This window comes from Lithobates pipiens, unplaced genomic scaffold, assembly GCF_037356315.1.
Source record: "Lithobates pipiens isolate NorthernLeopardFrog02 unplaced genomic scaffold, aLitPip1_a1.2 Scaffold_28, whole genome shotgun sequence".
Taxonomy (NCBI): Eukaryota; Metazoa; Chordata; class Amphibia; order Anura; family Ranidae; genus Lithobates; species Lithobates pipiens.
Window position 1 is genome coordinate 201,942,850 of NW_027507789.1, and position 17,748 is coordinate 201,960,597.

A 17,748-nucleotide genomic window follows, 5' to 3' on the forward strand; every position below is an offset into this window, starting at 1 on the left:
AGAGCGCTGATTAGGAGCGTGTCGGCTGCTGGTGTTCCAGTATGCTCATCGGACAGAAACCAGCCGAACGGCTGGCTTCTGTAGGACAGGGTGTCATACACACGGGCAAATGTTAGATGTTTTTTTTTTTTTTTTTAACAGGCCGATGTCAAAAGAGGAAATTATGTTTTTGGGGGTGTTCTGTACATCAACATGTACAGAATGCCACCAGGTTGTCATATTGAATTTTACAGAACAGAATTTTACAGAACATTCTGTAAAATTCAATACGACAACCCTGAGGCATTCTGTACATGTTGATGTACAGAACACCCCCAGAAATATAATTTACTACTTTTGACTTCAGCAAATTAAAAAAAACATCCAACATTTGCCCGTGTGTATGACGCCCTGTCCGACAGAAGTTGGCTGGTTTCTGTCAGATGAGCATGCTGGAACACCATTGATTGCAGAATGAAAAGGAAAAGTAATTTTTTTTTTTACATTTCAAAATGGCTTGTGTAGCAATGCAAATGCTATATTATGTTTTTATTTTCTAAATATTTTATTTAATGAAAGTGGAGTTACCACTCACCTCTCCATTCTCTAATGGGACTATTCGGGAATACTCTGTAGTACAAATGACGTCGTCATCCTTGCTGACACGTTGCAGTGTGTGCACCCCAAATCGCTCGATGCAGTCTCTCTTGGATGCTGAAAGGAAAAGGATTTGAAAAATGAGAGAGGGGACAACTAGCAATGGTAGTCTGAACTTTGTGCCAACTTAGTACCTTACTTAAATGAACAGATTCACTAAGCTTTCTGAGCTAGTTGACTCTATTCTCCCACAAAAGGGGGCTCAGCACAAGAAGTTTTGAGTCCTGCTCTCTGCTGTGCTACGCTGAACTGCTGTTAGTCATTCTGATCCATGGCTAGAGAAACAGAGACACTAAAGACTGTCATACACAGCTTGAAATTTAGAGGATTCTTGCTAAACCGGCCAACAATTCAAACCAAAGGTGGCCTGGTCATGCCATTACTTGGCACAACAAAAGTTGACTGAACTTCTGATGGACTTTTATCAAATGAACTGTGTGGAAATTGTCGGTCAAGCAGCCCTTGCATCTAATCAGATGCAAGCATTGTTTGTTTATTGCAGAAGAGACATGCAATGTCTTTACTGGAATAAAATACAACTACCTACCTGCTCACAGCGTTCTAGGGCAAGTAAACAGAGCTGTGCATGCACAGCTCAGCTTACAGCTCCGGCACGATCCCTGTGTGCCTGGAAGACCCACGCCAGCCAATGACAATGGTCAAAGACCAGCACACAGAAGAAGATGCCAGCAAAGGTCAGGAACTGTTGGAGGAAAGGTAAGTTTTGCTCCTTTTAGTTGTACTTTAATATGGATGAAGGAATCTGTTATGCCGTGTACACACGGTCGGACTTTCCGGCAGAAAAAGTCAGACGGAATAATTTCATCGGATATTCCGATCGTGTGTGGGCTTCAGCGGACTTTTAATTAAAAAAATTCTGACGGACCTAGAAATAGAACATGTCTTAAATCTTTCCGATGGAATCAATTTCTATCGGTAAAATCGTTTGTCTGTATGATGTTCCGACAGACCAAAAACGACGCAAGGGCAGCTATTGGCTACTGGTTATTGAACTTCCTAACTTCCTTTATCTAGTCCCATCATACGTGTTGTGCGTCACCGCGTTCTAGACGATCGGACTTTGGTGTGATCGTGTGTAGGCAAGTCTGTTTCAGTGGAACTCTGTTGGATAAACCATCAGAGTTTATTCTGATGGAAAAAACGGTCGTGTGTACGTGGCATTAGATGTTCTTTGTTCAAATCTATCAGTGTGTGGCCAGCTGAAATGTATAAAGGATGTCAGGATACAGACAGTTATCCTGTACTCCCACAGACAGAAAACCAATATGAATTAAATTTTTAGTAAGAGATTTTCTTTTTAGGCTTTCATCGAAGTGCATGTGTATATTATTACACCGGGGAGGGGGGGTCCTGTACGTTACTGTAATGAATGGATAAAGATAATGTTTCTAAGATGCAGTAGCTGGTCAAATCGACCCAATGTGTTCCCCACATATACACTGTTGCTGGTATTGGTAAATGAAGTGGCGCTTTGCTAATACTAGTACAAGAAGTGAAGGTCAGTATAAGGTTATTAAAATATCTATCAGTGTTCCAAATCTGTTTAAAAACAACTCAATTCAAAGTAGTTGATATTACTAATTCATATAAATTGCTCTCCGTGTTCATCAACATATAAGTGCATTAAGTAAGAAAAAGTCAACTCTATAATTCATATAAATACTCATATATTTCTAATTGAGTTGTTTTTACCTAGATTTGGAAAACGTATAGCTGTTTTATTAAGCTTATATTGGTCTTCACTTCTTATACTACTATTAGCAAAGCGACAAATCATTTAACAATATCAACATATGTATATTATTGTCCACATCTGGTGCCTTCTAAAGTAATCCTTCCCCAAGAGAAAAGGGTAGGCCGTCATTGCCAACCTCTAGATTCCAAATTTCTTAACCAACTAGTTTCAATATTTTATGAGCCACTGACCCAGAATCAGGAAAGTCAGAATTATCTACAAACCTGTTATGGGTCACTAACCCAAAGAAATGAATTCAGGGGGCCAGCAGGACAGACATGCAACTAGCATTTGCAGACTGAGACATCAGCGGCAGCCTCCAGTTTTCCTTAAAATGAATAAAGTAGACTAAAGACAATGTGAACACCCATTTATCATGTTCCACAGACCTAACCTCAAGTTTATGGTAGGCTGAGCTTGGTGGTCATGGTACCTTCATGTTTAGGCAGAGGATGGATGTCATGTTTCCGTCTGCCCCCATATGGCTTTCATAGAGAGGAGATGCACATGAATGGCAGTTAATCAGCAGGAAGGGAGAACACGGGTAATTTCTTGTCATGAAACAGCTGGATATAACAGCTACAGGAGCAGGAAAGAATCCCAACTGTCAGCCAGGTTACAAGACTCTGAACAATGAGCATGTGAAGGCCGAGGGAGACATCTGTAGAAGAAATTTGGTGATAAGGCCACCCCTATAGACATTGGTCAAAATTGGAGCTTTTAATAACAATAACTTTTTTTATGGACATACAAGTCCTAAAAAGTGTTCTAGTGTTATATTTTTCCAATGCACTACCTGTATGATTTTTTTTTCTATACAGTATTCTTTCATGACAGCATAATTTCCAAGAATGACCAGAAGTGTGTAGTCGATACCTTGTACATGCAGATCCCTCATGGTTTGTCTTCATTTCATATTTTGGTAACAGGTGATTCCCTGAACAAAGTGTGAGGGGTACTTTCCCAAGCGGAGGCACAACATTGATAAAAATTTCACCACACTGTTTAAAAATGTATCTGATGAGGCAGAGGTACCCCTAGGAGTTCATGAGCATCTACACAATGACAATGCCAGACAATAAATTTTTTGTAAGGCTGCCCATTCATGCCTTGTTTTTTTTTATTAACCAGTGTGTGGACCGGGACTACTCATCCTTCTCGTGGGGGCACTTCTTCTTGTGTACGCACTCACCAATGCCCAGGACTAGGCAGGGCTACATTCATTCATGCATATAACAAACTCCTTCAGGTTTCCTGTGCCAAGCTACTAGGTCCATGTGTTTTTTTTTAGGTGAACCAACCACTAAGGAGGGAGCCAGCGCACCCCGCCTCCCTCGCTACCAGAGGACCTGTTACCCATGTCTGGTACCACTCTCTGCTGTCTGGCTGCTATTACATTCCCACCAGACCATGGTTACATGTAGCAACTACTTTCCTTCCACCAACTCCTTCCCAGGCAGGTCTTTCCAGGTAGTCCTCCATAACTGGCAAAGTCCTTGGTATGGTAGATTCCCCTGAGGGAAGTTCATGGGTTGCTGCAGGTTACATCGTCTCAGACAAGACTACTCACTCCTTTCCCATGCAGTCCCTTTGCTCCCTGAGCTTGCCCTTCCAAGGTTTTATATGCAGAACATGGTGGAGGGCAGAACCCAAAAAGCCCGGGCAAATGTAGAACCCGTGTTAACTCTTCCCCACCTGGGCAGCTCAGTAACTATCTACAACATCATCCCCCTTAGTGGGCACCTGCCTACAAGCCAGCTGATTGAAAAAACAAAACAAATGGATCCACTGAAGCAAGGTGAATGGAGGAATAATCCATCCACCTTGCTATTGTATTCTGACAGCAGGGACTCCTCCACTGTCAGAATACACTGATCATATGCTGTTCGAATCAACATTTTCTAAGAGTCCCCATCGACTTTTGTCGGGCAGGAACAGCTATAGACGAATGGAAATTAGGTCGGTCCCAGCTGAATCAGCCAAATTTCAATGAATTTATGGCCAGCTTAACTGAACAAGTTATTTAAAGCCCATCTCGAGCTGAAGCATATTTTACATCTTCATTTGATTGCTGAAGAATCTCACTTTCTATCTCAGAGACTACACAGGTTAATGTTCACATATAGCACCACCTCACCACCTGTTTTAATCCTAAAAAAGCTGAACCACTGTGGTGCAACCAATTGCATTGGATGCGGGTGCAGGAAGATTATGGCGTGGCCCCATACACTTAAATCATTTGCATTCGGTGGTACCACGGCCTGTGCACATTACTGAGCGGCTGCATGCCTTTCTTTAGGTGGACAGCCTCCTTGCAGCTCTAGCCCGCAATGAGGAAAAATATGACAGAAAATGGCTAAGAGAAGTTCTAACTTTTGCCCACTCTATCCAAAATTTAAAGGGAACTCTTGGCTGGTTGAAACAGCCTTTTAAACATGCTAGGCACTGAAAAAAAGATGTAAACTAAAAATGCTTCATGACAGCTCAGGGGTGGCTAGATTTGGATCGTGGGATTTTGGGTCCTCAAAGTCAAACTTCTTGGCAAGAAAATTGATTTGGTAAGGAGCTTCACATCTTATTTCAATTAGTGGTCTCTGAATGTGCTTTCTCACAGTTAAATATAACCAAGAATAGGAGCAGAACGAGATGCAGAGAGAACAGGATGACAACGAGCGAGCGATCTCCAGAAAGTGATAACAGCCCAACTGTCACTCAGTCAGAACAGTTTTGTGTCTCTACCCTGTCAACAGAAACATCCTTTCTCCTGAAGGATGTAAGGGCAGGAACAAAAGAGAAACAAGAAGGAAAGAAAGAGCCAATGTATTAAATGCTCTATAGAGAAGTCAATAAAATGAAGGGATAGAGGTGTTCTATTCCATTCCCCTGACTATACTTTTTTCAAAAGTAGATTTGTGGCAGCAAATCTTTTTCTTTCAGATGTTTTAAAACTCTTCTATACATCAGACCTAAAGCCTTGTTTATATGGGTGGCTGAAAGGCAGGTCAAGCCATAGTATTACCCCCCCCCCCCCCGACTGCCGAGCCGCAAGTTAACATGGCCAGCGGCCATGTTAGTACACATTGCTATTTTATAATTATCTATTAATAAAAATATGATCATCAGTATATGATATATTTAGCAGCTGGTACCAAGTAAGTCTGTCATTTTTACATTGCTGGCTGCCATTTTATCAGCAGGTCAATGTTAACTGGAAAGCCTGTGTGATCACCTTAAAATTCCTTGTGATAACTGATGTCACATTTTAGTGATGCTACTAGTTGAAGGAATAAAATGTATGTATTGTGTATAAGTGTATATATTATGGTAGTATGGTACCCCACCTGCAGAAGGATGCAAGGTTCTCAACCAGGCAGGTTGAGGGGCTCCAGCTCCAGGGGAGTTGTTTATTTGGGAGGAAACTGGCTTTTCAGTTTGCTCATTGTTTACAAAAATCCAGTTGGGGACCTGGAACCCGGAGATTCCATAGTGTTATGGGTGGGATGCAATCTCCAATCCTGGGACCAGGTTTTGGGACTCACCAGCACACTGACTGGTCAGGTGTGTGTTGGTCTATTTGTAGACACCTGACCATGGGTCTGGGCTCCACCCTCCCGAGGAGTCCAGGCAAGCAAGGGAGAAGCATGCATGTCTGCATGGTATAGTCAGAGGGCCCAAAGCTGTGGGCTGAGCAGCAAGGAACATAAAAAGAAGTACAGTAGTTGTACAAGATCTCTGTTATATGGCCAAGAGGGCTGAAGTGTAAAGCCTAAACGGCAGTACTGCTGAAGAGAACCAGGTGGCTTGATATTTTTCTGTTTATTACATTGTTGCTGTGGAAAGCTGAAACCCCTGTGTGGGCAACTCTCCAGTTATTAGACTTGTTTTCTTTTACTTTTAATAAAAGTGGGCCAACAAGCCCTTAAATGGCATAACTGGCATGGACTCTGCTCACTGGTGTGCTCTACACAGAGGCAAAATAACCCCCAAATATCACAATATAAATTGAATATATATTTATTATTTGCATATTGTATACATAGGTTTATAAGAGCAGAAAATCTGCCTTTTACCATCCCTTTTAGAGAACCTTGCAAATAACCTTTTAAATGTTTAATTAGATAACCATCCAAAAACAGGTTAACCCAAAAGGACCAAGGTATTCGCCTCTTGCAGGGCAATATATTTACAACACCAGTGTCCCCTTAAATGCTACACTGAATATGTGTTCTGCATAGAAAATGGCTGCCAAAATGCATCCTGTCTTTGTAAAGGACGGGTTCTGTTTCAGGTCAAGAGCTAAAGAATATAGAAATGATGCCACACATTGATAGAATACGGTCAGCCGGTGAGGTTGAGAGGAGACACTGTCCATCATAATATTAAACACACAATAAAGAAAGAAAAAAACTTACATGCAAAATATTGCCATGGTTGGTATGTGGCACCAAAATCCGTAGAGCGTTCCAATACCCAGAGATCTGGTCGGGGTGAGTTGGCAAACTTGATCCAGACGTACGCCACATGGAAAACCTGCAATAAGTAGCGAAGACTGTTAATAAAATCACATTTACAATTTCATGTTACGATGGATGAAATTATCACACAACAGAAGGGTTGGGGGTCAGTGAATAAAGAACAAAAGCAACTTCCAAATTTGAAAAAACAATAGTCAATCAGCAACTGTCTTTTTACTATTCTGACTGTACAAATTGGCATTAGGTTAAAAGTAGCATATATGAGCAATTTCAGCCATGGCAATTCTCTCTGAACTTAAAAGGGAATCTATGCTCTTTTGACATTTTAAGATATGCATGTGAATGTTATCCGATTCATCTAAATAACCCAACCAATGTGTGGAAATTAATTAAAAATCTCTTCCACTCTCAAGATAGATTTATCCTGATGTGTCCTCCGCTCTGGGTGCAGATGATTCATGGAACCACCATCCTCCAACACATTCATAGAAGAAAGGAACACTCCACATACCGATGACGTCACACAGATCCCAATTTATTTGAAGCCAACAATTGCAATGTCAGCCCCAGCCTTGGGACCTCTCCTCTTAATGCTTTTAAACAAAAAGAGCTTCCTCGTTTCGGGGAAAACCCTGAGGCCAGGGACTAATATAGTGATTGTTGGCTTAAAAAAAAATCATAATTTGTGTGATGTCATCAGTGTGCAAAGAGTTCTACAGTTTACATGGGAGCAGCAATATTTGATCCTGAAGACAGAAACGACTTTCCGCATAGTGATTTGCAACGATGTGATCTAGGATGCCTAGGATGGAAATTATTTTTTTTTTTAATCAATAAAGGTGTTTTGCTAATATTAACCCTGACGATTTTCGTATCGTTAGTATGGTGCTTTCGACAGCTGATTCAGAATTTTCGGATGACAAAACCTGGATGAAACAGAAGAAGGATTTTATTGCTCAGAAAGTTGCCTCAGGAGTCAGGGATGTATCCAGGAGCAAAAGCAAGGATTGTGTTAAATCTTCAAAACTTGGTATTGCTCCTGAAAACGGTGCACGAGAGCACATGAAAAATAAAACAATAAAACTCAGAAAGACAACAATTACAGATCCTTGTGGTAACAGGCCTGGATAATCTGCCCAGTTCCTGATATAACGAATGACATTTGTTTTTTGTGGTCTAATAATAAACTTCATAATGGCTATTTTATGTTGGACGGGGAACTGTGTGTGCCTGATGTGACCTGTGTGGATCTATTTGTCTTTACAGTAAGCAATGCTACACAGCTCAGCTTTGTACAATCCCTTCTAATGCACGGTCCGTGCTTCCCCGCAGCGGAGTGGTAATTAAATCTGCTGCTGCAGAGGACTTCTCATCCTGTAAACAGGCGGCCAAATTTCCATTCTCCCATCTATCAATCTGCTATAGATTCACAGCCGGAGGGGACAGCCATCTCTGCTAACAACAAGAGGCTGGCAGGTACACCACCATCTGGATGAAGCAGCGCCAGTGATGAATTAAAAATCCACCTTAGCGCTTAAAAAAAATATTTTCTATAATCAGGAAAAGTGTCTCCCACGGGCATACTTTATCTCCTGAGGTGCCATGAGCTGCATTTTTAAGCAGGGTGATTCCAGAAGCCGTTTGGTTCAGCACATTTGAGGGCTGACTGTACACAGACTACCCAGAGCATCTAATAAATCAGGAAAGTTGCAAAAAAAGCAAATAAATGCTGGATAAAAAAAGGTATTAAAGAAAAAATGTACAATAAGGCCAGCCATAGACTGCTCAAAATGTATCCGGTTCAGCAGGAACCAGCCGAATTGCAATCCATGGGCAAGCTGGTTGTTTTGAAGTTTATTGATCAACTTCATTGCATCCAGCCCGTTGGGCTTTCATATACGATCACTGCCAGCAGTGATCATTGTATTCTAAAGGCTGGGAAACCTGTAGAATAGCTCAGCGGGAGTGATTCCCCAATCCAGGGCCACCTTAACAGCATCATGGGCCCCTGGGCAAAGCAATGCACTGGGGCCCCTACAAGCCTGTCCCAATTTGCTCTGCTTGCTGTCACACACAGCCCCGCCTCCCCCTAAGCCCACGCCTGTGATATACAGAACACATCCCAGCATTAGACCCGCATTCTGTACAGGGGCGGGGCTAGGAGGAGGTGGGGCTGTGTGTGGCGGCGAGCAGAGCGGAGGCAATTCCAATAGCTTTTCTCTAGATCCGACTGGCCCTGATGGGGCACCTGGGCTGTGCCCAGGTATGCCCGCTTGGAAAGACGGCCCTGCCCCCATCAACATTGACTGTCTTGATGGGGGAATCAAGACATTTTCTTTCCTTCAACCTGTGGTCAAAGAAATTAAAATGGTATAATCTATGGCTTACTTTAGGCACATGGGCATAGAAGTTCGTTCACACACAATGCGGGGAATGCCATTTTCCCAGATAAACACCAATCACCGCTAGGGCACATGGAAAAAAAATGTTATCACAGCAGCACACAGGAAGGTACTGCATGTCAGCACACAGCAGTGCAACACACTGCTTTGTGCACTTCAAATAAAGTAAAAAAAAAAAAAAAAAGTTTGATGTACTGCCCCCTCATCCGGGCTCACTGCAGCCAAAAACTGATAGCTGTGTGAACAAGCCCAATGTTTATATGCAGAATCTTGTTGGCAAAGAAACACAAGTTACCATATGTTTCATAAAAATCATGCGTATACAAATGTACTAGCGCGTATGTCTGTACACACGTAAAATGCATCCTCTTCTATCTGCCAATTTATCAGCCTCTTCTATCTGTTTCAATTTGCGCATGTATGCTTATATGTACTTGCATATACATGCATTATTGTGTAAAATTTTTCTTTCTTAAAAATTGTGTCTCTAAGCGCATTTCAGAATTATGAATTTTTGCACAGTCATATGCAATGTTCCATTCATCCGTGCAGAACTGAAATGAAAAAAAAATGATACTTTGCATTTTTATTTTGCCTGTGTGTACAAAGCCCTAATAGCAAATATGTTACCACTATTCTATGGCGATGCTGATCAGAGTATCCTTAAAGTGGTTGTAAAGTCAGAAGGTTTTTTATCCTAATGCATTCTAATACTTACCTGAGCTCCATCTAGATCCAGTGATGTGCACCAAAGGCTAAGCTGTCTGGGACTCTCCCTCCTCATTGGCTCACACAGCAGTGTTGTGCCATTGGCTCCTGTTGCTGTCAATCAAAGTCAGAGAGCCAATGAGGAGAGAGAGGGGGTGGAACCGGGCCATGGCTCTGTGTCTGAATGGACACAGGGAGCTGCAACGCGGCTCAGGTGCCCGCCATAACAAGCTGCTTGCTGTGGGGGCACTCAACAGGAGGGAGGGGCCAGGAGCAACGAAGAGGGACCTGAGAAGAGGAGGCTCAAGGCTGCTCTGTGCAAAACCAACTGCACAGAGGAGGTAAGTATAACATGTTTGTTATTTTGAACAAAAATAAAACGAGACTTTACAATCACTTTAATGTGAACCTTCAAGGCAATATAGCTGCTTTTAAAAGGTTCAGGTTCTGGGCACTCACCCTGTTCCTGGCTCCATTGCTTCATGAGTCATTCACTTGCATGCATCTTCCAGGACTCATTACTCACACCTATGAGTTTTAGTACATGTCAACACATAAACACAGGGTGGCCATTGTTTTACATCAAACTAGTTCACATGTGCGTGATGGCGTTGACATGTGCTGTCCTTTTTTTTTTTTTTCTTTTTTACATGCATCAGTGAACCTTATTTTGTCTACTGATGCCATCTATGTGATACGGTGACGTACTGTCTGTTTTTTTTCAAGTGTCAGTGAATGTTATTAGGCCTATTGATGACGATGGCAGTGCATATAAGGCAGGCCATAGACGGTGACAATTTCTTTAGTGCAACCATGGTTCCCCCATTAACACAGACCGTGCTGACAGTAGAATCCCTCCTGGCAAGACATCAGCAAGAATTTGTGGCTGCTGACTTTACTTTTTTTTTTGTCAAAACTGGAGCTCCTCTTTAAGAACTAGGAGGGCTGTCTGAGAACACAGGACAGCTCTGAAATTCTGTAATAACTATAATAACAACTCTGCAAGGGCGCAATGGAAACCTTTAGCCTGGGGAGCAAACACAACTAAGGCTAGCCATAGATGTTTAGATTTCTCTTGTTCAACCCCATAATCAATAAATTCCCCCATCCATGCTAATCAGGATGGAGGAATCTCCATGGCTGGCTATTGTATCCTAATAGTGCTGCTCCAGTGGCTGTCATAATACATAGACAGTGATGCGATTTGACTGGTTGCAGTGACTGTTCAGCTGGAAATATTTCCGCCTGCATTCTTTCATTTTGAACTCGAAGTTTGGCAATGTAGATATTGCCAAGAGGGCCATCCACACCTTGAATTTTTGGCCAATTCAGCAGGAAGATTGAGCCACGTGTGCCCAAAATAACTATCACTATCATGGTAGGGACAGTCTTCTGTGGGCTAAGGAAAGTGTGTCATGGAGGGAATATTGAAAACTCATAAAGGTCATGGTTTATTGTGACACAACTCAGGTAGCCATATAATTGCCCAGTAGCTGTCTACAAGTTATTTTCTGATTGATGTATGATTTGTGAAGAATCTCCACTCAGGTCCACCAGCCCATTATTAATCTCCTCTCAGGGCCACCAGCCCATTATAAATCTCCGCTCAGGGCCACCAGCCCATTATAAATCTCCGCTCAGGGCCACCAGCCCATCATAAATCTCCGCCCAGGGCCACCAGCCCATTATTAATCTCCTCTCAGGGCCACCAGCCATTATAAATCTCCGCTCAGGGCCACCAGCCCATTATAAATCTCCTCTCAGGGCCACCAGCCCATTATAAATCTCCGCTCAGGGCCGACAGCCCTTTCTAAATCTCCGCTCAGGGCCACCAGCTTATTATAAATCTCCGCTCAGGGCCACCAGCTTATTATAAATCTTCGCTCAGGGCCACCAGCCCATTATAAATCTCCTCTCAGGGCCACCAGCCATTATAAATCTCCGCTCAGGGCCGACAGCCCTTTCTAAATCTCCGCTCAGGGCCACCAGCTTATTATAAATCTTCGCTCAGGGCCACCAGCCCATTATAAATCTCCTCTCAGGGCCACCAGCCATTATAAATCTCCGCTCAGGGCCACCAGCCCATTATAAATCTCCTCTCAGGGCCACCAGCCCATTATAAATCTCCGCTCAGGGCCGACAGCCCTTTCTAAATCTCCGCTCAGGGCCACCAGCTTATTATAAATCTCCGCTCAGGGCCACCAGCTTATTATAAATCTTCGCTCAGGGCCACCAGCCCATTATAAATCTCCGCTTAGGGCCACCAGCCCATTATAAATCTCCGCTCAGGGCCACCAGCCCATTATAAATCTCCGCTCAGGGCCACCAGCCCATTATAAATCTCCGCTCAGGGCCACCAGCCCATCATAAATCTCCGCCCAGGGCCACCAGCCCATTATTAATCTCCTCTCAGGGCCACCAGCCATTATAAATCTCCGCTCAGGGCCACCAGCCCATTATAAATCTCCTCTCAGGGCCACCAGCCCATTATAAATCTCCGCTCAGGGCCGACAGCCCTTTCTAAATCTCCGCTCAGGGCCACCAGCTTATTATAAATCTCCGCTCAGGGCCACCAGCTTATTATAAATCTTCGCTCAGGGCCACCAGCCCATTATAAATCTCCGCTTAGGGCCACCAGCCCATTATAAATTTCCTCTCAGGGCCACCAGCCCATTATAAATCTTTGCTCAGGGCCACCAGCCCATTATATCTTATTAGCATCTTATTAGCACTTGCCTTGGCGTGCCCCTACACCTCATGCCAGTCCTCCCCTGCAACTATGCAATCTAAATCCTCTTAGATTTCCTGGCCATGCTATTAATCATCAAAAAGCAGGAGGTGGGCATTAACTTATTTTTTGAGCGAGAAGACCTATCTTTGCAATGCAGCTCATGCAGGAGCAGAGCAACAAAATATTCCACTTCAAATGATGGAAGATCCTTGGTGTCCTAGCTCAAGTAACAAGACAAGGCTCTACAAGTGGGAACAAAACACAACATTTTTGCATAATTGGCAGAGACATAAAGGAGCTCTACCATTTCTGAAGTTGCATTGGAGTTCTGTTATGTGGTCTTTTCAGATACAAGCAGTGTTTAGCAGAGTTACTCCCCAATTTCCCATAAAGCTCTGGATAGCTATAACCTGATTAGACAAACAACTTTTAGGGATATTTTAGTGCGCAGAAACCTAAACAAATATTTTCACTGCTTGAGTTGCTATAACCCTCCCGGCTCCCTACAGAAAGTGTGCAGATAGCCAGTGAGGACACAGGGGAGTTAATAGCGGGGAGCATAGAACTGGAGGAAAAAAGTCAGTTCTATTTATGGAAAGTCGCTGGAGAGTCTCTATACAGAGATCCATGTTATGTTTGTATGTAGGAGGCCATAAAAGGAGAGCGTAGCCAGACAAGGAGAATTCAGGACTATCCTGTGTAAATCTGCTGCCAGGATTAGACGACCAACAGACGCCACTGACCCCATGACTACGGAACCTTTTCTCCGGAGCTTTAAAGGTCAATCATGAAAACCGTGTCTATAAACTAACCTATCAAAGCTAAGAAGTCTATATCCTGAAGGACTACATTTCAGCCTGACAATTCACCTGCTGCATCTAGCCAACCTGCAACTTTTAAGGCTGATCTCCATGTATGATCTCTATTGCATGCTTACATCCAGCTTAGACCAATGTATGTATGCATAGCGCATACCTTTCTTCAATGGACATAAGGGAGGTGATTTCAGTGGCGGCTGGTGCTGTATATTCTGGGGGGCAGCAAGCAAGACACCCGCCTCCACTCACCCCCCGTCCCCCATCGCTCGCTCATCCCCCCACCAGTCCCACACTTACCCCACCTAGATCATGAGCAGCTTCGGCTGCTTCCTGTGCCTCCTCCTCCCCGGGTAGGAGGCTTCCGCCTCCGCGGCTTCAGGACGGCCAATACGATCACTTCTTCTCTCAGCCAATCGGGTCTTAAGACCCGCTTCCTGATTGGCCAGGAGCAGAATCAGAAAGACATCAGCGCCCCTAATTTGGCGGGCCGCCATGACAGATTTTCTAAAACTGAAGCACACAGAATCTGTTGCAGCTGTGCATATTAATCAGCTAATTTCAGCTTGTTCAATTAAACTTTGACAATAAGGCCCGGTTCACATTGATGTGACAATTGCTCTGACTTTGGGGTACTTGTCGCACCAGAATTCGGACCCCGTTCTCTGCAATGGAACCGTTCTAGTCGTTCCGACTTAGAAAAATGTTCCTGTACTACTTTTGCTCCGACTTTGGTACGGCTTGTATTGACTTCTGTTAAAGAAGTTACTTGTAAGTTGTGCCAAAGTCGCGCTGGGGTCCGACTTCAAAGTTGCGTGGAAGTCACGCGACTCTGAAGTTGCGGGCAGTGTAAACCTGGGCTAAAACCTGGAAGCTGATTGGGGGAGATGTACTAAAACTGGTGCAGCTGTGCATAGTAACCAATATGTTCTCTCATGTGGTGAAGAAGATAGTCAGATAAGATATCACAATCTATTGCTCTTCAAATTTGAGAAAAAAATTTATTGGGAAAAAACAAACAAAACAAAACAAAAAACAAGGTGTTCTTTGAATGGTGCCAGTGCTGAGTGTGCAACTCCTTGTCGTCAGTAAATATGCAATAAAGATCATAACTGGACCTCAGCTTTATCTGCCATCATTCTTAATTTCTGAATGGTCCCGATTTGGATATTGTGAAAACAGAGGCCTTATATATGCTGGTCTTGAGCACCACTATCTATAGCCCTCAGCTCAAAATCACGTAGGAAGAAGCTGCAACTCCACTCAGAATCACCCGGAAAAGCCAACAATCGGGCTTAAAAAAGAGCAATTCAAATAAATGAAAAAATGTATACCTTTGGCTCAGGTTTTGTTTAGCTTGCATAAGACATTTAAAGGGGCCGAAAACCCTCACATATACCCAGTAAAGTGACTGGCCTCTGGTGATGCAGAGAGATGAAACAAATCCTTCTACGTAAGTTGTACCTGTTTATCTGCAGTCTACTCTTCTCTACATCCAATCAAAGTGATGAATTTCTAAAGCTTGTCAGAGTTTAGAAAAAAGGGGGCAGATTGGAGGGAAGAGACACGCCCCCCCTCCACGCAGTTCACAGGAACAGAGCTGAGGCTGTCAATCTGCTACAGATCCCTCCTCTGTCACCATTTTTCTCTTGGTGTCATGGAAACATTTGAGAAGTGATTCGCGCAGAGGAATGAGCCAGCAGACTGAAATGAGACGAGTGCTCTTAACTGAGACAAGTATACACACTATAGAGGGATATGCTTTGTTCATATTTTATGTCTGAGGTTTACAACCACTTTAAGGCCCCTTTCCAATAGAATCCTTCGTTCTGTCTCAGCAGGGGTTCCATAAACGAATTCCCCACTGAGTTGGATCAGAATTGGGATAGACCTGCCTTATGTGTCCATTCCAATTTTTCTTCTTTCTTGTGATGGAGGAAAAAAAGGATCCATGCAATCCCTATGGGTAGCCAAATGCAAATGAAACCTATTTGTTTGTACCCCATTACATCCATTCAGGTCTGCAAAAGTCAACCTGGGCACACATTTATTGCATTCAGTCTGAAAAAACCTGAACAGATCTGGGTGTAAACAGACACACTTAGTTTATATCCATTTCATGATGATGCAGTCCATTTTTGAGCCGTCTAGTCACAGGTCAGGAGCCAATGGATGGAATACCCCTGTGAAAGGCACCTAAAGGTTTAAAAAAAATGTAATCAAGCAAAAGACAAGAGTCTGTGCTTCAAAACAGCTGCCATAAATAAAACACCACATCTCTCTATGTGGTCATTAAGGGTAGGTGTGGGAGCACAGTCCAAGAGGATGAGGAAATTGGGTCAGTCTAATGTGGGCCAATTATTCAATACAAATCGGTCTGATGCAGATCTCATCCACATGTCCTCCACTTGAGTGCCAAACCCACCCTTGATAGGGCAATGGAAACACTGCTTCGACCCTGTACAGGGTAGTGTAAAGCACAAAGAAAAACATGTAAATAATAGTATAATATTAATAATAATAAATCTGCATTGTGTAAAAAGTGCATTTATAAGAAAAATCAAAACCAAAAAAAAATTTGATTGGACTTTACCTCTACGTCCAAGAATGCAAGGTCCTGAGGAAGTAAATAATGCGAAACCTGTCAACCTCTGATCTCCTGGATAATTTCTGGGCATAAACAAAAATTGAGTAGTATATAGGGCTTTATGTGGGGCCACTATCTATGGAACCCAGATTTTTTTTGATTTTTTTTTTATGTGATTTTAAATCGTAAGAAAACATATCTAAACATTCTGATCTAAATATGGCTTTGTCCCAGTAAAGTCCAATCCATTCTTTTGGGGTTTTGTTTTTGTAGGAAATCATAGATGTGGTATGCTATTAGCAACCCAATTTTTTGTATTTAATCTTGCATTTGTTACACACTTTTCTTTTCAGAAAAAAGGAATATCAACAGGAGACGTATAATAAGCTTCCGCCCGATTCATATAAATTCCCCTCCGATAAAACTAGCAGAACAGGTTTGATTATTTCTAGTCTGTGCTGGAATTCTAATAATCATACTTTACTATCCAGTCCCACATTTGATATAATTTTGAGATTGGAATACTTGCTTTCGGAGTTAGCTGTAGACTCAATTAAAAAGGAGTGAAAACGATTGTTCGTTTTTTTTTCTCATACCTTTTTCACCAATCATTAATCTTTTTTGGCAGCTCGCCCCCGACTGGAATGTGAACTCTGATACAGTGCTTGGCCTTATTCAAGAAAGTTATTTAGATTTTAACATGATCACCTAGAGAAGAATGGGCTAAGTAACGGTAAAGAAGGGACTGGGTCCTGGACATGCCACCCTAGATGGCGCCTATCGCCAATAACTACGTATTCTATACCATTTGCTGAACTTTAGGTACATATCGTTGAACCCTGCAGTGGCCGTTTATTGTGCCTATTCTCTGTACATCTGTTTGCTAGCATTGTAGATGTGACTTAAGCATTTTGTAAACTTTTGCATTTTACGTGAAGTCTACATTTTCTTGCATCTGTTGCACACCATTAAATAAAAAAAAAGTAAAAAATAAGGGACTGCGAATAAGGCTCCATACAGCTATTTCATTTGTCCCCTGAAATGGGCACTCAACAACTGTACTATGTGCCTTCATTGGTTACATTTGGTCAACAGAATGAATAGCCATATATATATATATATATATATATATATATATATATATATATATATATATATATATATATATATATATATATATATATATATATATGAGTATGAAAGATTACATAGCTGGCTACATGTGGTCTCTGGAAAAAGAGGACTAGTTATATATAATTCAGGCTAAAAGCAAAAAAGTAGAGTTGTGCACAACAGAAAAAATTGCTTAGTTTCTGAGTCAATTAAGTTAATTACTATATTTTGTTCCAACATATTTGTTATGTTAGAATGATTCATTTTCGGAAATTTATAGATTCGAATTCCTTTCGTATATTCAGATTTGTTTTGTATATTCTTTGTGCCAAATCAATTTGTATTTCGGAAGCTATTTTGGAAGATTGGCTATATTCATATTAACATGTTCATTCTTTATTTCAAGAGATTAATCATCCACTGTGTTTGGGTTGGATGGAGGTGGATTCATCAGAATCTCCAAATCACAACATAACGAAGGGAACAAAAATAATTTTGGATTCATTTGTTATGTTATGATTCAGA

General features: G+C 42.2%; 1 protein-coding gene across 4 annotated transcripts in view; it reads right to left on the reverse strand.

The window, feature by feature from the left end:
* Window positions 1-17,748, reverse strand: part of LAMA5 (laminin subunit alpha 5) — a 201,274-nt gene that overhangs the window by 106,268 nt on the left and 77,258 nt on the right. For all 4 annotated transcript variants that reach the window (XM_077460289.1, XM_077460288.1, XM_077460287.1 and 1 more), the window contains exons 3-4: window positions 6,805-6,922; window positions 575-693 (exon numbers count right to left, since the gene is read on the reverse strand). In XM_077460289.1, coding sequence (XP_077316415.1) covers window positions 575-693; window positions 6,805-6,922 — 237 coding nt within the window. The remainder of the gene's footprint in view (window positions 1-574; window positions 694-6,804; window positions 6,923-17,748) is intronic.